Source organism: Cherax quadricarinatus, chromosome 33 (genome assembly GCF_038502225.1).
Source record: "Cherax quadricarinatus isolate ZL_2023a chromosome 33, ASM3850222v1, whole genome shotgun sequence".
In the NCBI taxonomy this organism is placed as follows: domain Eukaryota; kingdom Metazoa; phylum Arthropoda; class Malacostraca; order Decapoda; family Parastacidae; genus Cherax; species Cherax quadricarinatus.
This window is the reverse complement of record NC_091324.1, coordinates 4,595,623-4,617,021: the sequence shown is the minus strand read 5'-3', so window position 1 is coordinate 4,617,021 and position 21,399 is coordinate 4,595,623. Positions and strand designations below refer to the sequence as shown.

The following is a 21,399-nucleotide window of genomic DNA, read 5'->3' as shown; positions in this document are numbered from 1 at the left end:
GATTAAGTGGCAGGGTATGATGGACACTGTGTAAAAGAAACACGTGCTATAGCCAACATTTCGCCCTGGTGAAATCTTCATCAAATATTACCATACGAATGGACGTGGAGCTTTACAAGGCTCTACCTGAGCGATACGTTGTCCTAATAGCCTTCCTGTGCTCTACGTGTTTTTATATTGCCTAGGTCTGTATCGCGATTAGTTGACGGAGGATCGAGCCTTCATAAATCCTGGTGCTGACCCACGCGGGTTTAGCGCTTCACATAAAACAGAATACTAATCTCCCTTGTTGCCACTCTTACTGATCTCTTGTTCATCTCCTTTTTAATTGTTCATATTCCTGGTTATTGTTCATTACGCTTCTTATTGTTCACCTCCCTTTGTTGAAATTGTCCATCCTGTTGCAATTGTCCACCTCCCTCTGTTGCAATTGTTCACCTCCCTTTGTTGCAATTGTTCACCTCCCTTTGTTGCAATTGTCCACCTCCCTCTGTTGCAATTGTTCACCTCCCTCTGTTGCAATTGTTCACCTCCCTTTGTTGCAATTGTTCACCTCCCTTTGTTGCAATTATCTTCCTTTGTTGCAATTGTTGATCATCTCACTTGTTATTGTTCATCTCCATTGCTGCAATTTATTTTCTCCTGTTGAGCCAGGAGACTTCACTAGGACAATGAAGATATGGTTAATTATGTGTATTTAAATAAGGGTTGGATGTTAGAAGTGGGTAAGAATAAGTGGTAATGCACCTCTAACAAGAGGACAGAGTTTGGGAGGAGTTAAACATGTGTTTAGGAGCTCTGAACCAAGTTAGAAAATAATTGTTATGGGGGACCTACATGCTAAAGTGGGATAAACTGTTGTAGAGAGCAACAGACAAGATTGAGGTGCCAGGAGTAAATGATAATGGAGAGGCCTCTAATTGAACTGTGTATTGATTGAGGTTTGGTAATAGGTGATACGTGTTTTAAGAGAAAGATGAGAAGTATACGATATACAGTATAATGAGTGATGATAGCAGTTTGTTCAACTATGTATTAGTTGATAAAAAGCTGATGGGTAGACTTTTGGATGTGATTGTTTTTGGAGGGGCGATAGATATATCAGATCATTATTTACTTGTAACTACAGTGAGAGTAGGTGGAAGGTGGGGCACAGAGAAATATAATCAGTAGGTAAGAGAGGAGTGAAAGTTTATGCATCAGAGGAGGAGATAATTAATTAAGGTAAGATATAAACAATTTCTACTGCCCCCTTTACTTCTCGCAGACCCTAGACATCAACTTCTTTGTCTCTAGTAGACCCTAGACATCAACTTCTTTGTCTCTAGTAGACCCTAGACATCAACTTCTTTGTCTCTAGTAGACCCTAGACATCAACTTCTTTGTCTCTAGTAGACCCTGGACGTCAAACTTCTTTTCTTTCCTCACAACCACAATGAGATTCTTCCTTCCCGTCTGTGCTACACCCACACACAAACAGCCCACCTTTAACATTTTCTCCTTTGTCTTCCTAGTAATTTATACAGGAGAAGGGGTTACCAGCCCCTTGCTCCAGGCATTTTAGTCGCCTCTTACGACACGCGAGGCTTTACGGAGGAACAGTGTTCACTATCACAGTGGAGATGAAAGTCAACATTTCTCTGAAAAAGAACAATAAAGACAGAAGAAAACTCGGATGAGTGTGTATTCACTAACATGTACATGCACATCAGCATGTGTAGTATGAAACAGGTGTAAGTAGCAGTAATAGCAGCAAGATGCACCTGTCATCTTACATGTTTATGAGACGCAAGACACACCAGAAATCTTACCAGTGACGCAAACAACTGCAGGTTTCTGTTTCACACACACACACACACACACACACACACACACACACACACACACACACACACACACACACACACACACACACACACACGTGTATCAGGACGGTTGTACCTCCCTGGGTGGCTGCTACCCACTGCGTGGGAGAAACTTCTCCAATAACGAAACAAACCCGTCAAACAACACGTAGAAACGTTGGCAATAATACAGAAGAAAAGGAGGATTATTTTTATGTTCAGTGCTAAACCTGTGCGGATCAGTGAGCGCAAGTTGTTGAGATACTACACTACTACTGCTAATAGGAAGACATTGTGTACTCTCGCAGTCAGTATTTTTCTAGCTTGTAGAACGCAGGAAAACTGAGCTACAGTGTTTTCCACTGGAAGTACAGTCCACAGAGACCTTTATCCAGCATGGATCGATGCCTGTAGCTGTTGCTGCTGCCACTGTTGCTGCTGGTATTGCTACTTATGTTGCTGCTGCTGCCACCTCCACTGTTGATATTGTTGTTGCTGCTGCTGCTGCTGCTGTCATTGCTGCTGATGCCAATGCTGTTCCTGGTGTTGCTGCTGCCACTATTGCTGCCGCCACTGCTAGTGTTGCTGCCGCCACTGCTAGTGTTGCTGCCGCCACTGCTAGTGTTGCTGCTGCTGCCGCCACTGCTAGTGTTGCTGCTGCTGCCGCCACTGCTAGTGTTGCTGCTGCTGCCGCCACTGCTAGTGTTGCTGCTGCTGCTGCCACTGCTAGTGTTGCTGCTGCTGCTGCCACTGCTAGTGTTGCTGCTGCTGCTGCCACTGCTAGTGTTGCTGCTGCCTCCACTGCTAGTGTTGCTGCTGCCGCCACTGCTAGTGTTGTTGCTGCCGCCACTGCTAGTGTTGCTGCTGCCACTGCTAGTGTTGCTGCTGCTGCTGCCACTGCTAGTGTTGCTGCTGCTGCTGCCACTGCTAGTGTTGCTGCTGCTGCTGCCACTGCTAGTGTTGCTGCTGCTGCTGCCACTGCTAGTGTTGCTGCTGCTGCTGCCACTGCTAGTGTTGCTGCTGCTGCTGCCACTGCTAGTGTTGCTGCTGCTGCCACTGCTAGTGTTGCTGCTGCTGCTGCCACTGCTAGTGTTGCTGCTGCTGCTGCCACTGCTAGGAGTCACCAACAACTTCACACTCGGCACCAGGCTGCTAGGAATTACGTTTACAATTGTTTAGTTCAATTGCACTAAACCTGGCAGTTTATATATATATATATATATATATATATATATATATATATATATATATATATATATATATATATATATATATATATATATATATATATATATATATATATATTAGCACACCCGTCGTCTCCCACTAAGACAGAGTGACCCATAAAAGAAGACACACTTACCATAACTCACTCCATTGCTGTCTTGCTAAAGGCGCGCTGATACTACAGTTCAGAATTACAAATATCACATCTCCTCCAGAGTGAAGACACTGTGCCCTCCCACCTCCAGGACTCAAGTCCGACTAACCAGTTACCATGCACACACTCCAACAACACGTCAAGTCAACTCGCTCCTAACACACACACACACACACACACACACACACACACACACACACACACACACACACACACACACACACACACAAACAGGCCTAGTGTCTAATCGACATGTGCCTAGGACAAAATGGTAACTAACAGAGTTGTTACACAGCCACATGAGGAAAACAAAGAGTCAAGGATCAGGTAATCGAGTTGAGGAAAGAAGGAGGGGAGCTCATAAAGAACGAACACGAAGTATGTGAAGAGCTCAACTTAAGATTCAAGGAGGTATTCACAGTGGAGACGGAGAAGCTCCGAGAAAACAGAGGTGGTAGGGTGCACCAGCAAGTGCTGGACACTGTACGCAACCGAGGATGAGGTGAAGAAACTGCTAGGGGAACTAGATACCGCTAAGGCATATATACTTTTGCAGCTCTACAGGCTGTGGAAAATATGGAGCTTAAGAGAGAAACATGAATTTTAAGAACAGATATTATTACCTGTTCCAAGGAGTAACTTTTTCATCAGGACCCTTTTCTGCGATCCTACACACCAACACACACACACACACACACACACACACACACACACACACACACACACACACACAATGTTCCAGAGGGGACAAATAAGGGGACACAATTGGAAGTTGAAGACTCTTATGAGTCAAAGGGATGTTAGGAAATATTTCTTCAGTCAGAGTTGTCAAGAAGTGGAATAGTCTAGAAAGTGAAGTAGCGGAGGTAGGAACCATACATAGTTTCAAGACGAGGTTTGATAAAGCCATGGAGCAGGGAGAGAGGATCCAGTAGCAATCAGTGACGAGGCGGGGCCAGGAGCTATGAATCGACCCCTGCAACCATAAATAGGAGAGTACAAATAGACGAGTACACTCTCTCTCTCTCTCTCTCTCGCGTCTGTGTGTGAGAGGGAAATATTACTTGGAAGTGACAGGAAGAGAAAGATTCGAGTGAGACAAACAGAGGGAGAGAGAGAATGGAGTGAAAAACGAGTTATGGAGAATGCAACGAGAAACTGGGAGAGAAGTCAGAATAAGAAAGGGGACGTAAGAGAGGCAGAGAAAGATAAATGATAGACGTGTGAGAAAGAGTGATAATGGATGAACATAATAGAGGATAAATGGAGAGCGGAAATGAGATAATAGGAGGAATGATTAATGTGAAAAAAGTGGAATAAGGAATAAAGAAAAAGAAGCGAAATATGAGAGATAATTGAAAGAATGATGGCATGAGCACGCAAGGCTGAGAATCATTCGTGTCATCAACTATAGTTGATAATTATCAATCATTAGGGGGGTCATCAGCCATCAGGGGGGTCATCAGCCATCAGGGGGGTCATCAGCCATCAGGGGGTATCATCAGCCATCAGGGGGTAATCGGCCATCAGGGGGGGGGGTCATCAGCTATCAGGGAGGTCATCAGTCATCAGGGGGATCATCAGCCATCAGGGGGCGGTCATCAGGGGGGGGTCATCAATTATCAACCCTGAATCAGGGTCTTCTCTGGCCCTGAGGTAGACGTGTTCAATGTGTTAACCAGCCAACTCTTCAGTCTTAGTGTCCCGCCGTCAGTCATGTCCTCGTAGCCTCGTCTAGTGACGCAGGTTACCTCACTGCCATCTACCTTCAAATCAACGTATGGAACGTAGCTTTTCTTACATTTCTCGTTTTTTATTGATGATTTTTGCCTCCTCCGTTAGCTTTTCTCTACATTGGTTTCGTTTTCTTTGTTTGGGTTATGCATTAACGTTATTATATTAAGAGTTGTTAGTTTTTTCACGCATTTTACCTCGTCTTATGAGATTTAATTTTCCTTCAAACTTTTGTCCAAAATTTTGTTCTCGTTTCAGTCCATAGTCCTGTTGGTACTCCAGGAGTGAGGGGTTCATCTCAGTCCATAGTCCTGTTGGTACTCCAGGAGTGAGGGTTTCACCTCAGTCCATAGTCCTGTTGGTACTCCAGGAGTGAGGGTTTCACCTCAGTCCATAGTCCTGTTGGTACTCCAGGAGTGAGGGTTTCACCTCAGTCCATAGTCCTGTTGGTACGCCAGGAGTTCCGCCAAGTTATAAATTTTTTTCACTCGAGTTAGTTAGCTGTTTACAGAGCATTTTAACTGCGAGTGATCGACACACGTTTATTCAGTGACAGTCGTTCATTATGACTTGAATTTATTGAAGGGTAAGAGAACAGATGTACTATGGAAGCTTCTGAGGCTGTAGAGAGGGAGGTAAATCAAGCTGGTAAATCAAGCGGTTAACTTTAGAAAGCTGGTAAATCAAGCGGCTAACTTTAGAAAGCTGGTAAATCAAGCGGCTAACTTTAGAAAGCTGGTAAATAAAGCGGTTAACTTTAGAAAGCTGGTAAATCAAGCGGCTAACTTTAGAAAGCTGGTAAATCAAGCGGCTAACTTTAGAAAGCTGGTAAATCAAGCGGCTAACTTTAGAAAGCTGGTAAATCAAGCCACTAACTTTAGAAAGCTGGTAAATCAAGCCACTAACTTTAGAAAGCTGGTAAATCAAGCATGAGAGGTGTGTTTCTGGTGTAGTGTATCTGTGTACTGAGGTGTTCTAAAGCACTTGCTGTGTTACATCCGGGTGTTGAGAATGCGTTATAGCTGAGGGATGAGTGTCTTCCAGCTGGGTGGCTGTGATACAGCTGGGGGCTGAGTGTGTGTCAACTGGGGACCGAGTGTGTTGCAGCTGGGGGCCGAGTGTGTCACAGCTGGGGCCGAGTGTGTCACAGCTGGGGGCTGAGTTTGTCACAGCTGGGGGCTGAGTTTGTCACAGCTGGGGGCTGAGTTTGTCACAGCTGGGGGCTGAGTTTGTCACAGCTGGGGGCTGAGTTTGTCACAGCTGGGGGCTGAGTTTCACAGCAGAGGGCTGAGTGTCACAGCTGGGGGCTGAGTGTGTCACAGCTGGGGGCTGAGTGTCACAGCTGGGGGCTGAGTTTCACATCAGAGGGCTGAGTGTCACAGCTGGGGGCTGAGTGTGTCACAGCTGGGGGCTGAGTGTCACAGCTGAGGGCTGAGCGTCACAGCTGGGGGCTGAGTGTCAGAGCAGAGGGCTGAGTGTCAGAGCTGGGGCTGAGTGTCACAGCTGGGGGCTGAGTGTCAGAGCAGAGGGCTGAGTGTCAGAGCTGGGGGCTGAGTGTCAGAGCTGGGGGCTGAGTGTCACAGCTGGGGGCTGAGTGTCAGAGCAGAGGGCTGAGTGTCAGAGCTGGGGCTGAGTGTCACAGCTGGGGGCTGAGTGTCACAGCTGAGGGCTGAGTGTCAGAGCTGGGGGCTGAGTGTCACAGCTGGGGGCTGAGTGTCACAGCTGGGGGCTGAGTGTCAGAGCAGAGGGCTGAGTGTCAGAGCTGGGGCTGAGTGTCACAGCTGGGGGCTGAGTGTCACAGCTGGGGCTGAGTGTCACAGCTGGGGGCTGAGTGTCACAGCTGGGGGCTGAGTGTCACAGCTGGGGGCTGAGTGTCACAGCTGGGGGCTGAGTGTCACAGCTGGGGGCTGAGTGTCACAGCTGGGGGCTGAGTGTCACAGCTGGGGGCTGAGTGTCACAGCTGGGGGCTGAGTGTCACAGCTGGGGGCTGAGTGTCACAGCTGGGGGCTGAGTGTCAGAGCAGAGGGCTGAGTGTCAGAGCTGGGGCTGAGTGTCACAGCTGGGGGCTGAGTGTCACAGCTGGGGCTGAGTGTCACAGCTGGGGGCTGAGTGTCACAGCTGGGGGCTGAGTGTCACAGCTGGGGGCTGAGTGTCACAGCTGGGGCTGAGTGTCACAGCTGGGGGCTGAGTGTCACAGCTGGGGGCTGAGTGTCACAGCTGGGGGCTGAGTGTCACAGCTGGGGGCTGAGTGTCACAGCTGGGGCTGAGTGTCACAGCTGGGGGCTGAGTGTCACAGCTGGGGGCTGAGTGTCAGAGCAGAGGGCTGAGTTTCACAGCAGAGGGCTGAGTGTCACAGCTGGGGGCTGAGTGTCACAGCAGAGGGCTGAGTTTCACAGCAGAGGGCTGAGTGTCACAGCTGGGGGCTGAGTGTCACAGCTGGGGGCTGAGTGTCACAGCTGGGGGCTGAGCGTCACAGCTGGGGGCTGAGTGTCACAGCTGGGGGCTGAGTGTCACAGCTGGGGGCTGAGTGTCACAGCTGGGGGCTGAGTGTCACAGCTGGGGGCTGAGTGTCACAGCTGGGGGCTGAGTGTCACAGCTGGGGGCTGAGTGTCACAGCTGGGGGCTGAGTGTCACAGCTGGGGGCTGAGTGTCACAGCTGGGGGCTGAGTGTCTTGGTTTATTCTTATTTTTGGAAAAGTTTAAAAACTCAAGTTGTTTCTCAGTCTTTGATGCTTTCATAATGTTCATGTTTATCGACGTCTCTCTCTCTCACCCCTCCTCTCTCTCTCTCTCTCCCCTCCTCTCTCTCTCTCTCTCCCCTCCTCTCTCTCTCTCTCTCCCCTCCTCTCTCTCTCTCACCCCTCCTCTCTCTCTCTCACCCCTCCTCTCTCTCTCTCTCTCCCCACCTCTCTCTCTCTCTCCCCTCCTCTCTCTCTCTCTCTCTCCCCTCCTCTCTCTCTCCCCTCCTCTCTCTCTCTCCCCTCCTCTCTCTCTCTCTCTCCCCTCCTCTCTCTCTCTCACCCCTCCTCTCTCTCTCTCACCCCTCCTCTCTCTCTCTCCCCTCCTCTCTCTCTCTCACCCCTCCTCTCTCTCTCTCTCCCCTCCTCTCTCTCTCTCTCTCCCCTCCTCTCTCTCTCTCACCCCTCCTCTCTCTCTCTCACCCCTCCTCTCTCTCTCTCACCCCTCCTCTCTCTCTCTCTCCCCTCCTCTCTCTCTCTCTCTTCCCTCCTCTCTCTCTCTCTCTCTCTCTCTCTCTCTCTCTCACGCCTCCTCTCTCTCTCTCTCTCCCCTCCTCTCTCTCTCTCTCTCCCCTCCTCTCTCTCTCTCTCTCACCCCTCCTCTCTCTCTCTCTCTCACCCCTCCTCTCTCTCTCTCTCTCCCCCCCTCTCTCTCTCTCTCACCCCTCCTCTCTCTCTCTCTCACGCCTCCTCTCTCTCTCTCTCACGCCTCCTCTCTCTCTCTCACGCCTCCTCTCTCTCTCTCACCCCTCCTCTCTCTCTCCCCCCTCCTCTCTCTCACCCCCCTCCTCTCTCTCCCCCTCCTCTCTCCCCTCCTCTCTCTCTCCCCTCTCCTATCCACCCATCACCCTCTTTCCCCTGCCTATCTTCTCCCCCCCACACACGCAACACCCCCCCTCTCCCCCTCCAACACTGACCCAGCTTAAACACTAGATCACAAAGCTTAGTCAGTTCCGCTACTTCATTACAAGCTTGGTTTGACGCTTACACGTGAGCTAGTAAAGGGGATGCAGTGTTAGCCAGTGTTTTATACTCACCATTCTCACGGCAACACAAACTAGTCCATTCTGGCACCTCTACCTGTCAAACGTTCACATTTTAACGCTTTATGGTATCTTTAACTACCTCGCTGCCAGACGTATCACTGCTACATTTTTGTTATTTTCACTAAAATATTTTTTTGCCGCTTTAACCTAACCTAAATTTACTTCAAAACAGATATTAACTCGTAAAAATTGTATATAATGTCTTTATATAAAGAGGATCACTTACTTAATTTAAATTAATGTTTATCTTCCTTATAGCGGGCGTGTGTGTGGGCGTGTGGGCGTGGCGGGTGGGTGCACGTCATGAGGGGGCCGCCCACACCCACCCCTGAAAACGGCGATGTCCTCCAGTGAGAGAGGCGGCCCTGACGCGGGTCCTGCCCTCATACGCATCAGCACTACGCAGATACACACTCAGGTATGCTCTTATACACATGTGCACATACACAGGTATACCTTATACATCTACACACACACACACACACACACACACTCGACCCCTGCAACCACATATAGGCGAGAACATTGGTACGCTCTCACACACACATTTACGTAGATGTAAGATATATCTGTACATCAACTAGGGTTCCTTTAGATTCTAATTACTGAATGCTAGGGTTAGTATTGTTGTAATATCAAAAGTAATCCTTTTCGCCGTCTGTCAGTCGTGAAAATCTCTAAAGCCTTGATTGTAAGCACTCATTTTTTTTCTATTTAAACTTATGCTATTGTCCAAGGTATGACCTGCCTAACAAGAGGTGGATGTGGCCATGTATCGGTAAGTTGCCTGTGGCATCCGTCCCATCCACCCTCACTTGTAAGTTCAGTTAAGATGTTCTGTCCTACTGGGACACACTGGAGTAGTTGCTCTGTCTCCAGTGACATAACCTCACACTCAGACACTTCTTTCATACAACGTCAAATTTTGGATTTATAATTTGTGCATTATCTTGTACAAAATTTCAAGAACAGGTACGATAGGGCCCCACGAGGCTAGGAGTGAGTCTGGCAAGCGGCAAATTGAAAGGCGGGCCCAGGAGCTAAGACCCTACCCCTGCAGCTACATATACAGTAGGCGAGTACATACAGGCGAGAAAACACACGTACGTTCTCATGCACATCTATGTGACACACACACACAAACACACACGTACGCTCTCACATGCTATGTAGATATTACATACATAGGCAGAAGCTATGACTCGACCCCTGCAACCACAACTAGGCGAGTACACAAAGGATATTCGCATCTATCACCATCCCTAGGTAGGTCTCGTGAAGGTCTCATTTAACGCAATCATAGGCGGGTGTTGCTCTGGTCTCGCCACTGTCTAGATTGTTGCTCTGGCCTCGCCCCTGTCTGGAGTGTTGCTCTGGCCTCGCCCCTGTCTGGAGTGTTGCTCTGGCCTCGCCCCTGTCTGGAGTGTTGCTCTGGCCTCGCCCCTGTCTGGAGTGTTGCTCTGGCCTCGCCCCTGTCTGGAGTGTTGCTCTTTCCTCGCCCCTGTCTGGAGTGTTGCTCTTTCCTCGCCCCTGTCTGGAGTGTTGCTCTTTCCTCGCCCCTGTCTGGAGTGTTGCTCTGGCCTCGCCCCTGTCTGGAGTGTTGCTCTGGCCTCGCCCCTGTCTGGAGTGTTGCTCTGGCCTCGCCCCTGACTGGAGTGTTGCTCTGGCCTCGCCCCTGTCTGGAGTGTTGCTCTGGCCTCGCCCCTGTCTGGAGTGTTGCTCTGGCCTCGCCCCTGTCTGGTGTGTTGCTCTGGCCTCGCCCCTATCTGGAGTGTTGCTCTGGCCTCGCCCCTGTCTGGGGTGTTGCTCTGGCCTCGCCCCTGTCTGGGGTGTTGCTCTGGCCTCGCCCCTGTCTGGGGTGTGCTTGCTCTGGCCTCCTCGCCCCTGTCTGGGGTGTTGCTCTGGCCTCGCCCCTGTCTGGGGTGTTGCTCTGGCCTCGCCCCTGTCTGGGGTGTTGCTCTGGCCTCGCCCCTGTCTGGGGTGTTGCTCTGGCCTCGCCCCTGGGGTGTTGCTCTGGCCTCGGTCTGGGGTGTTGCTCAGGCCTCGCCCCTGTCTCGGGTGTTGCTCGGGCCTCGCCGCTGTCTGGGGTGTTGCTGGCCTCGCCGCTGTCTGGGGTGTTGCTCTGTCGCCGCTGTCTGGGGTGTTGCTCTGGCCTCGCCGCTGTCTGGGGTGTTGCTCTGGCCTCGCCGCTGTCTGGGGTGTTGCTCTGGCCTCGCCGCTGTCTGGGGTGTTGCACTGGGCTCGCCGCTGTCTGGAGTGTTGCACTGGCCTCGCCCCTGTCTGGAGTGTTGCACTGGCCTCGCCCCTGTCTGGAGTGTTGCTCCGGCCTCGCCCCTGTCTGGAGTGTTGCTCCGGCCTCGCCCCTGTCTGGAGTGTTGCTCCGGCCTCGCCCCTGTCTGGAGTGTTGCTCCGGCCTCGCCCCTGTCTGGAGTGTTGCTCCGGCCTCGCCCCTGTCTGGAGTGTTGCTCCGGCCTCGCCCCTGTCTGGAGTGTTGCTCCGGCCTCGCCCCTGTCTGGAGTGTTGCTCCGGCCTCGCCCCTGTCTGGAGTGTTGCTCCGGCCTCGCCCCTGTCTGGAGTGTTGCTCCGGCCTCGCCCCTGTCTGGAGCGTTGCTCCGGCCTCGCCCCTGTCTGGAGCGTTGCTCCGGCCTCGCCCCTGTCTGGGGCCTCGGCCTCGCCCCTGTCTGGCTCCGGCCTCGTGTCTGCGTTGCTCTGGCCTCGCCCCTGTCTGGGGCGTTGCTCCGGCCTCGCCCCTGTCTGGGGCGTTGCTCTGGCCTCGCCCCTGTCTGGGGTGTTGCTCTGGCCTCGCCCCTGTCTGGGGTGTTGCTCTGGCCTCGCCCCTGTCTGGGGTGTTGCTCTGGCCTCGCCCCTGTCTGGGGTGTTGCTCTGGCCTCGCCGCTGTCTGGGGTGTTGCTCTGGCCTCGCCGCTGTCTGGGGTGTTGCTCTGGCCTCGCCGCTGTCTGGGGTGTTGCTCTGGCCTCGCCGCTGTCTGGGGTGTTGCACTGGGCTCGCTGGGGTGTTGCGGCCTCTGTCTGGGGTGTTGCTCTGGCCTCGCCGCTGTCTGGGGTGTTGCTCTGGCCTCGCCGCTGTCTGGGGTGTTGCTCTGGCCTCGCCGCTGTCTGGGGTGTTGCTCCGGCCTCGCCCCTGTCTGGGGTGTTGCTCCGGCCTCGCCCCTGTCTGGAGTGTTGCTCAGGCCTCGCCCCTGTCTGGAGTGTTGCTCCGGTCTCGCCCCTGTCTGGAGTGTTGCTCCGGCCTCGCCCCTGTCTGGGGTGTTGCTCCGGCCTCGCCCCTGTCTGGGGTGTTGCTCCGGCCTCGCCCCTGTCTGGGGTGTTGCTCCGGCCTCGCCCCTGCCTGGGGTGTTGCTCCGGCCTCGCCCCTGCCTGGGGTGTTGCTCCGGCCTCGCCCCTGCCTGGGGTGTTGCTCCGGCCTCGCCCCTGCCTGGGGTGTTGCTCCGGCCTCGCCCCTGCCTGGGGTGTTGCTCCGGCCTCGCCCCTGCCTGGGGTGTTGCTCTGGCCTCGCCCCTGCCTGGGGTGTTGCTCTGGCCTCGCCCCTGCCTGGGGTGTTGCTCTGGCCTCGCCCCTGCCTGGGGTGTTGCTCTGGCCTCGCCCCTGCGTGGGGTGTTGCTCGGGGTGTTGCCTCCCCCTGCCTGGGGTGTTGCTCTGGCCTCGCCCCTGCCTGGGGTGTTGCTCTGGCCTCGCCCCTGCCTGGGGTGTTGCTCTGGCCTCGCCCCTGCCTGGGGTGTTGCTCTGGCCTCGCCCCTGCCTGGGGTGTTGCTCTGGCCTCGCCCCTGCCTGGGGTGTTGCTCTGGCCTCGCCCCTGCCTGGGGTGTTGCTCTGGCCTCGCCCCTGCCTGGGGTGTTGCTCTGGCCTCGCCCCTGCCTGGGGTGTTGCTCTGGCCTCGCCCCTGCCTGGGGTGTTGCTCTGGCCTCGCCCCTGCCTGGGGTGTTGCTCTGGCCTCGCCCCTGCCTGGGGTGTTGCTCTGGCCTCGCCCCTGCCTGGGGTGTTGCTCTGGCCTCGCCCCTGCCTGGGGTGTTGCTCTGGCCTCGCCCCTGCCTGGGGTGTTGCTCTGGCCTCGCCCCTGCCTGGGGTGTTGCTCTGGCCTCGCCCCTGCCTGGGGTGTTGCTCTGGCCTCGCCCCTGCCTGGGGTGTTGCTCTGGCCTCGCCCCTGCCTGGGGTGTTGCTCTGGCCTCGCCCCTGCCTGGGGTGTTGCTCTGGCCCCTCCTGCCTCTGGCTCGCCTGCCTGGACTGTTGCTCTGGCCTCGCCGCTGCCTGGACTGTTGCTCTGGCCTCGCCGCTGTCTGGACTGTTGCTCTGGCCTCGCCGCTGTCTGGACTGTTGCTCTGGCCTCGCCGCTGTCTGGACTGTTGCTCTGGCCTCGCCGCTGTCTGGACTGTTGCTCTGGCCTCGCCGCTGTCTGGACTGTTGCTCTGGCCTCGCCGCTGTCTGGACTGTTGCTCTGGCCTCGCCGCTGTCTGGACTGTTGCTCTGGCCTCGCCGCTGTCTGGACTGTTGCTCTGGCCTCGCCGCTGTCTGGACTGTTGCTCTGGCCTCGCCGCTGTCTGGACTGTTGCTCTGGCCTCGCCGCTGTCTGGACTGTTGCTCTGGCCTCGCCGCTGTCTGGACTGTTGCTCTGGCCTCGCCGCTGTCTGGACTGTTGCTCTGGCCTCGCCGCTGTCTGGACTGTTGCTCTGGCCTCGCCGCTGTCTGGACTGTTGCTCTGGCCTCGCCGCTGTCTGGACTGTTGCTCTGGCCTCGCCGCTGTCTGGACTGTTGCTCTGGCCTCGCCGCTGTCTGGACTGTTGCTCTGGCCTCGCCGCTGTCTGGACTGTTGCTCTGGCCTCGCCGCTGTCTGGACTGTTGCTCTGGCCTCGCCGCTGTCTGGACTGTTGCTCTGGCCTCGCCGCTGTCTGGACTGTTGCTCTGGCCTCGCCGCTGTCTGGACTGTTGCTCTGGCCTCGCCGCTGTCTGGACTGTTGCTCTGGCCTCGCCGCTGTCTGGACTGTTGCTCTGGCCTCGCCGCTGTCTGGACTGTTGCTCTGGCCTCGCCGCTGTCTGGACTGCTGCTCTGGCCTCGCCGCTGTCTGGACTGCTGCTCTGGCCTCGCCGCTGTCTGGACTGCTGCTCTGGCCTCGCCGCTGTCTGGACTGCTGCTCTGGCCTCGCCCCTGTCTGGACTGCTGCTCTGATCTCGCCCCTGTCTGGACTGCTGCTCTGGTCTCGCCCCTGTCTGGACTGCTGCTCTGGTCTCGCCCCTGTCTGGACTGCTGCTCTGGTCTCGCCCCTGTCTGGACTGCTGCTCTGGTCTCGCCGCTGTCTGGACTGCTGCTCTGGTCTCGCCGCTGTCTGGACTGCTGCTCTGGTCTCGCCGCTGTCTGGACTGTTGCTCTGGTCTCGCCGCTGTCTGGACTGTTGCTCTGGTCTCGCCGCTGTCTGGACTGTTGCTCTGGTCTCGCCGCTGTCTGGACTGTTGCTCTGGTCTCGCCGCTCTCTGGACTGTTGCTCTGGTCTCGCCGCTCTCTGGACTGTTGCTCTGGTCTCGCCGCTCTCTGGACTGTTGCTCTGGTCTCGCCGCTCTCTGGACTGTTGCTCTGGTCTCGCCGCTCTCTGGACTGTTGCTCTGGTCTCGCCGCTGTCTGGACTGTTGCTCTGGTCTCGCCGCTGTCTGGACTGTTGCTCTGGTCTCGCCGCTGTCTGGACTGTTGCTCTGGTCTCGCCGCTGTCTGGACTGTTGCTCTGGTCTCGCCGCTGTCTGGACTGTTGCTCTGGTCTCGCCGCTGTCTGGACTGTTGCTCTGGTCTCGCCGCTGTCTGGACTGTTGCTCTGGTCTCGCCGCTGTCTGGACTGTTGCTCTGGTCTCGCCGCTGTCTGGACTGTTGCTCTGGTCTCGCCGCTGTCTGGACTGTTGCTCTGGTCTCGCCGCTGTCTGGACTGTTGCTCTGGTCTCGCCGCTGTCTGGACTGTTGCTCTGGTCTCGCCGCTGTCTGGACTGTTGCTCTGGTCTCGCCGCTGTCTGGACTGTTGCTCTGGTCTCGCCGCTGTCTGGACTGTTGCTCTGGTCTCGCCGCTGTCTGGACTGTTGCTCTGGTCTCGCCGCTGTCTGGACTGTTGCTCTGGTCTCGCCGCTGTCTGGACTGTTGCTCTGGTCTCGCCGCTGTCTACATTGTTGCTCTGGTCTCGCCACTGTCTACATTGTTGCTCTGGTCTCGCCACTGTCTACATTGTTGCTCTGGTCTCGCCACTGTCTACATTGTTGCTCTGGTCTCGCCACTGTCTGGAGTGTTGCTCTGGTCTCGCCACTGTCTGGAGTGTTGCTCTGGTCTCGCCACTGTCTGGAGTGTTGCTCTGGTCTCGCCACTGTCTGGAGTGTTGCTCTGGTCTCGCCACTGTCTGGAGTGTTGCTCTGGTCTCGCCACTGTCTGGAGTGTTGCTCTGGTCTCGCCACTGTCTGGAGTGTTGCTCTGGTCTCGCCACTGTCTGGAGTGTTGCTCTGGTCTCGCCGCTGTCTGGACTGTTGCTCTGGTCTCGCCGCTGTCTGGACTGTTGCTCTGGTCTCGCCGCTGTCTGGACTGTTGCTCTGGTCTCGTGTCTGCTCTGGTCTCGCCGCTGTCTGGACTGTTGCTCTGGTCTCGCCGCTTTCTGGACTGTTGCTCTGGTCTCGCCGCTGTCTACATTGTTGCTCTGGTCTCGCCACTGTCTACATTGTTGCTCTGGTCTCGCCACTGTCTACATTGTTGCTCTGGTCTCGCCACTGTCTACATTGTTGCTCTGGTCTCGCCACTGTCTGGAGTGTTGCTCTGGTCTCGCCACTGTCTGGAGTGTTGCTCTGGTCTCGCCACTGTCTGGAGTGTTGCTCTGGTCTCGCCACTGTCTGGAGTGTTGCTCTGGTCTCGCCACTGTCTGGAGTGTTGCTCTGGTCTCGCCCACTGTCTGGAGAGTTGCTCTGGTCTCGCCACTGTCTGGAGTGTTGCTCTGGCCTCGCCCCTGCCTGGTGTGTTGCTCTGGCCTCGCCCCTGCCTGGGGTGTTGCTCTGGCCTCGCCCCTGCCTGGGGTGTTGCTCTGGCCCTCGCCCCTGCCTGGTGTGTTGCTCTGGCCTCGCCACTGCCTGGGGTGTTGCTCTGGCCTCGCCCCTGCCTGGGGTGTTGCTCTGGCCTCGCCGCTGCCTGGGGTGTTGCTCTGGCCTCGCCGCTGTCTGGACTGTTGCTCTGGCCTCGCCGCTGCCTGGGGTGTTGCTCTGGCCTCGCCGCTCTGGCCTCGCCCCTGACTGGGGTTGCTCTGGCCTCGCCGCCTGCTCTGGACTGTTGGGGTGTTGCTCTGGCCTCGCCCCTGTCTGGGGTGTTGCTCTGGCCTCGCCGCTGTCTGGACTGTTGCTCTGGCCTCGCCCCTGCCTGGGGCGTTGCTCTGGCCTCGCCCCTGCCTGGGGTGTTGCTCTGGCCTCGCCCCTGCCTGGGGTGTTGCTCTGGCCTCGCCCCTGCCTGGGGTGTTGCTCTGGCCTCGCCCCTGCCTGGGGTGTTGCTCTGGCCTCGCCCCTGCCTGGGGTGTTGCTCTGGCCTCGCCCCTGCCTGGACTGTTGCTCTGGCCTCGCCGCTGCCTGGACTGTTGCTCTGGCCTCGCCGCTGCCTGGACTGTTGCTCTGGCCTCGCCGCTGTCTGGACTGTTGCTCTGGCCTCGCCGCTGTCTGGACTGTTGCTCTGGCCTCGCCGCTGTCTGGACTGTTGCTCTGGCCTCGCCGCTGTCTGGACTGTTGCTCTGGCCTCGCCGCTGTCTGGACTGTTGCTCTGGCCTCGCCGCTGTCTGGACTGTTGCTCTGGCCTCGCCGCTGTCTGGACTGTTGCTCTGGCCTCGCCGCTGTCTGGACTGTTGCTCTGGCCTCGCCGCTGTCTGGACTGTTGCTCTGGCCTCGCCGCTGTCTGGACTGTTGCTCTGGCCTCGCCGCTGTCTGGACTGTTGCTCTGGCCTCGCCGCTGTCTGGACTGTTGCTCTGGCCTCGCCGCTGTCTGGACTGTTGCTCTGGCCTCGCCGCTGTCTGGACTGTTGCTCTGGCCTCGCCGCTGTCTGGACTGCTGCTCTGGCCTCGCCGCTGTCTGGACTGTTGCTCTGGCCTCGCCGCTGTCTGGACTGCTGCTCTGGCCTCGCCGCTGTCTGGACTGTTGCTCTGGCCTCGCCGCTGTCTGGACTGTTGCTCTGGCCTCGCCGCTGTCTGGACTGTTGCAAAGGCCTCGCCCCAGTCTGGACTGTTGCTCTGGCCTCGCCGCTGTGCTGCTCTGGTCTCGCCCCTGTCTGGACTGCTGCTCTGGTCTCGCCCCTGTCTGGACTGCTGCTCTGGTCTCGCCGCTGTTTGGACTGCTGCTCTGGTCTCGCCGCTGTCTGGACTGTTGCTCTGGCCTCGCCGCTGTCTGGACTGTTGCTCTGGCCTCGCCGCTGTCTGGACTGTTGCTCTGGCCTCGCCGCTGTCTGGACTGTTGCTCTGGCCTCGCCGCTGTCTGGACTGGTGCTCTGGCCTCGCCGCTGTCTGGACTGCTGCTCTGGCCTCGCCGCTGTCTGGACTGCTGCTCTGGCCTCGCCGCTGTCTGGACTGCTGCTCTGGCCTCGCCGCTGTCTGGACTGTTGCTCTGGCCTCGCCGCTCTCTGGACTGTTGCTCTGGTCTCGCCGCTCTCTGGACTGTTGCTCTGGTCTCGCCCCTGTCTGGACTGTTGCTCTGGTCTCGCCGCTGTCTGGACTGTTGCTCTGGTCTCGCCGCTGTCTGGACTGTTGCTCTGGTCTCGCCGCTGTCTGGACTGTTGCTCTGGTCTCGCCGCTGTCTGGACTGTTGCTCTGGTCTCGCCGCTGTCTGGACTGTTGCTCTGGTCTCGCCGCTGTCTGGACTGTTGCTCTGGTCTCGCCGCTGTCTGGACTGTTGCTCTGGTCTCGCCGCTGTCTGGACTGTTGCTCTGGTCTCGCCGCTGTCTGGACTGTTGCTCTGGTCTCGCCGCTGTCTGGACTGTTGCTCTGGTCTCGCCGCTGTCTGGACTGTTGCTCTGGTCTCGCCGCTGTCTGGACTGTTGCTCTGGTCTCGCCGCTGTCTGGACTGTTGCTCTGGTCTCGCCGCTGTCTGGACTGTTGCTCTGGTCTCGCCGCTGTCTGGACTGTTGCTCTGGTCTCGCCGCTGTCTGGACTGTTGCTCTGGTCTCGCCGCTGTCTGGACTGTTGCTCTGGTCTCGCCGCTGTCTGGACTGTTGCTCTGGTCTCGCCGCTGTCTGGACTGTTGCTCTGGTCTCGCCGCTGTCTACATTGTTGCTCTGGTCTCGCCACTGTCTACATTGTTGCTCTGGTCTCGCCACTGTCTACATTGTTGCTCTGGTCTCGCCACTGTCTACATTGTTGCTCTGGTCTCGCCACTGTCTGGAGTGTTGCTCTGGTCTCGCCACTGTCTGGAGTGTTGCTCTGGTCTCGCCACTGTCTGGAGTGTTGCTCTGGTCTCGCCACTGTCTGGAGTGTTGCTCTGGTCTCGCCACTGTCTGGAGTGTTGCTCTGGTCTCGCCACTGTCTGGAGTGTTGCTCTGGTCTCGCCACTGTCTGGAGTGTTGCTCTGGTCTCGCCGCTGTCTGGAGTGTTGCTCTGGTCTCGCCGCTGTCTGGAGTGTTGCTCTGGTCTCGCCGCTGTCTGGAGTGTTGCTCTGGTCTCGCCGCTGTCTGGACTGTTGCTCTGGTCTCGCCGCTGTCTGGACTGTTGCTCTGGTCTCGCCGCTGTCTGGACTGTCTGGTCTCGCCGCTGTCTGGACTGTTGCTCTGGTCTCGCCGCTGTCTGGACTGCTCTGGTCTCGCCTCTGTCTGGACTGTTGCTCTGGTCTCGCCACTGTCTGGAGTGTTGCTCTGGTCTCGCCACTGTCTGGAGTGTTGCTCTGGTCTCGCCACTGTCTGGAGTGTTGCTCTGGTCTCGCCACTGTCTGGAGTGTTGCGCTGGTCTCGCCGCTGTCTGGAGTGTTGCTCTGGTCTCGCCGCTGTCTACTGTTGCTCTGGTCTCGCCGCTGTCTGGACTGTTGCTCTGGTCTCGCCGCTGTCTGGACTGTTGCTCTGGTCTCGCCACTGTCTGGAGTGTTGCTCTGGTCTCGCCGCTGTCTGGACTGTTGCTCTGGTCTCGCCGCTGTCTGGACTGTTGCTCTGGTCTCGCCGCTGTCTGGACTGTTGCTCTGGTCTCGCCGCTGTCTGGACTGTTGCTCTGGTCTCGCCGCTGTCTGGACTGTTGCTCTGGTCTCGCCGCTGTCTGGACTGTTGCTCTGGTCTCGCCGCTGTCTGGACTGTTGCTCTGGTCTCGCCGCTGTCTGGACTGTTGCTCTGGTCTCGCCGCTGTCCGGACTGTTGCTCTGGTCTCGCCGCTGTCTGGACTGTTGCTCTGGTCTCGCCGCTGTCTGGACTGTTGCTCTGGTCTCGCCGCTGTCTGGACTGTTGCTCTGGTCTCGCCGCTGTCTACATTGTTGCTCTGGTCTCGCCACTGTCTACATTGTTGCTCTGGTCTCGCCACTGTCTACATTGTTGCTCTGGTCTCGCCACTGTCTGGAGTGTTGCTCTGGTCTCGCCACTGTCTGGAGTGTTGCTCTGGTCTCGCCACTGTCTGGACTGTTGCTCTGGTCTCGCCGCTGTCTGGACTGTTGCTCTGGTCTCGCCGCTGTCTGGACTGTTGCTCTGGTCTCGCCGCTGTCCGGACTGTTGCTCTGGTCTCGCCGCTGTCTGGACTGTTGCTCTGGTCTCGCCGCTTTCTGGACTGTTGCTCTGGTCTCGCCGCTGTCTACATTGTTGCTCTGGTCTCGCCACTGTCTACATTGTTGCTCTGGTCTCGCCACTGTCTACATTGTTGCTCTGGTCTCGCCACTGTCTGGAGTGTTGCTCTGGTCTCGCCACTGTCTGGAGTGTTGCTCTGGCCTCGCCCCTGCCTGGGGTGTTGCTCTGGCCTCGCCCCTGCCTGGGGTGTTGCTCTGGCCTCGCCCCTGCCTGGGGTGTTGCTCTGGCCTCGCCCCTGCCTGGGGTGTTGCTCTGGCCTCGCCCCTGCCTGGGGTGTTGCTCTGGCCTCGCCCCTGCCTGGGGTGTTGCTCTGGCCTCGCCCTGCCTGGGGTGTTGCTCTGCCTCGCCCCTGCCTGGGGTGTTGCTCTGGCCTCGCCCCTGCCTGGGGTGTTGCTCTGGCCTCGCCCCTGCCTGGGGTGTTGCTCTGGCCTCGCCCCTGCCTGGGGTGTTGCTCTGCCTCGCCCCTGCCTGGGGTGTTGCTCTGGCCTCGCCCCTGCCTGGGGGTGTTGCTCTGGCCTCGCCCCTGCCTGGGGTGTTGCTCTGGCCTCGCCCCTGCCTGGGGTGTTGCTCTGGCCTCGCCCCCTGCCTGGGGTGTTGCTCTGGCCTCGCCCCTGCCTGGGGTGTTGCTCTGGCCTCGCCCCTGCCTGGGGGTGTTGCTCTGGCCTCGCCCCTGCCTGGGGTGTTGCTCTGGCCTCGCCCCTGCCTGGGGTGTTGCTCTGGCCTCGCCCCTGCCTGGGGTGTTGCTCTGGCCTCGCCCCTGCCTGGGGTGTTGCTCTGGCCTCGCCCCTGCCTGGGGTGTTGCTCTGGCCTCGCCCCTGCCTGGGGTGTTGCTCTGGCCTCGCCCCTGCCTGGGGTGTTGCTCTGGCCTCGCCCCTGCCTGGGGTGTTGCTCTGGCCTCGCCCCTGCCTGGGGTGTTGCTCTGGCCTCGCCGATGTCTGGGGTGTTGCTCTGGCCTCGCCCGGGAGCTGTCTCTGCCTCGCCGCTGGACTGTTGCTCTGGCCTCGCCGCTGTCTGGACTGTTGCTCTGGCCTCGCCGCTGTCTGGACTGTTGCTCTGGCCTCGCCGCTGTCTGGGACTGTTGCTCTGGCCTCGCCGCTGTCTGGACTGTTGCTCTGGCCTCGCCGCTGTCTGGGACTGTTGCTCTGGCCTCGCCGCTGTCTGGACTGTTGCTCTGGCCTCGCCGCTGTCTGGACTGTTGCTCTGGCCTCGCCGCTGTCTGGACTGTTTGCTCTGGCCTCGCCGCTGTCTGGACTGTTGCTCTGGCCTCGCCGCTGTCTGGACTGTTTGCTCTGGCCTCGCCGCTGGTCTGGACTGTTGCTCTGGCCTCGCCGCTGTCTGGACTGTTGCTCTGGCCTCGCCGCTGTCTGGACTGTTGCTCTGGCCTCGCCGCTGTCTGGACTGTTGCTCTGGCCTCGCCGCTGTCTGGACTGTTGCTCTGGCCTCGCCGCTGTCTGGACTGTTGCTCTGGCCTCGCCGCTGTCTGGACTGTTGCTCTGGCCTCGCCGCTGTCTGGACTGTTGCTCTGGCCTCGCCGCTGTTTGGACTGTTGCTCTGGCCTCGCCGCTGTCTGGACTGTTGCTCTGGCCTCGCCGCTGTCTGGACTGTTGCTCTGGCCTCGCCGCTGTCTGGACTGTTGCTCTGGCCTCGCCGCTGTCTGGACTGTTGCTCTGGCCTCGCCGCTGTCTGGACTGTTGCTCTGGCCTCGCCGCTGTCTGGACTGCTGCTCTGGCCTCGCCGCTGTCTGGACTGCTGCTCTGGCCTCTCCGCTGTCTGGACTGCTGCTCTGGCCTCGCCGCTGTCTGGACTGTTGCTCTGGCCTCGCCGCTGTCTGGACTGTTGCTCTGGTCTCGCCCCTGTCTGGACTGTTGCTCTGGTCTCGCCGCTGTCTGGACTGTTGCTCCTGGTC

At 57.6% G+C, this 21,399-nt stretch overlaps 1 protein-coding gene and 1 long non-coding RNA gene across 2 annotated transcripts in view; one reads left to right on the top strand and one right to left on the bottom strand.

The window, feature by feature from the left end:
- Positions 1-21,399, top strand: part of LOC128693824 (uncharacterized) — a 398,273-nt gene that overhangs the window by 257,758 nt on the left and 119,116 nt on the right. Inside the window, exon 2 of the mRNA XM_070090779.1 lies at positions 9,002-9,161. Coding sequence (XP_069946880.1) covers positions 9,084-9,161 — 78 coding nt within the window. The 5' untranslated portion in view covers positions 9,002-9,083. The remainder of the gene's footprint in view (positions 1-9,001; positions 9,162-21,399) is intronic.
- The window catches only part of LOC138853537 (uncharacterized), a 402,016-nt gene that overhangs the window by 347,835 nt on the left and 32,782 nt on the right, over positions 1-21,399 (bottom strand). The gene's annotated exons all lie outside the window — the stretch shown is intronic.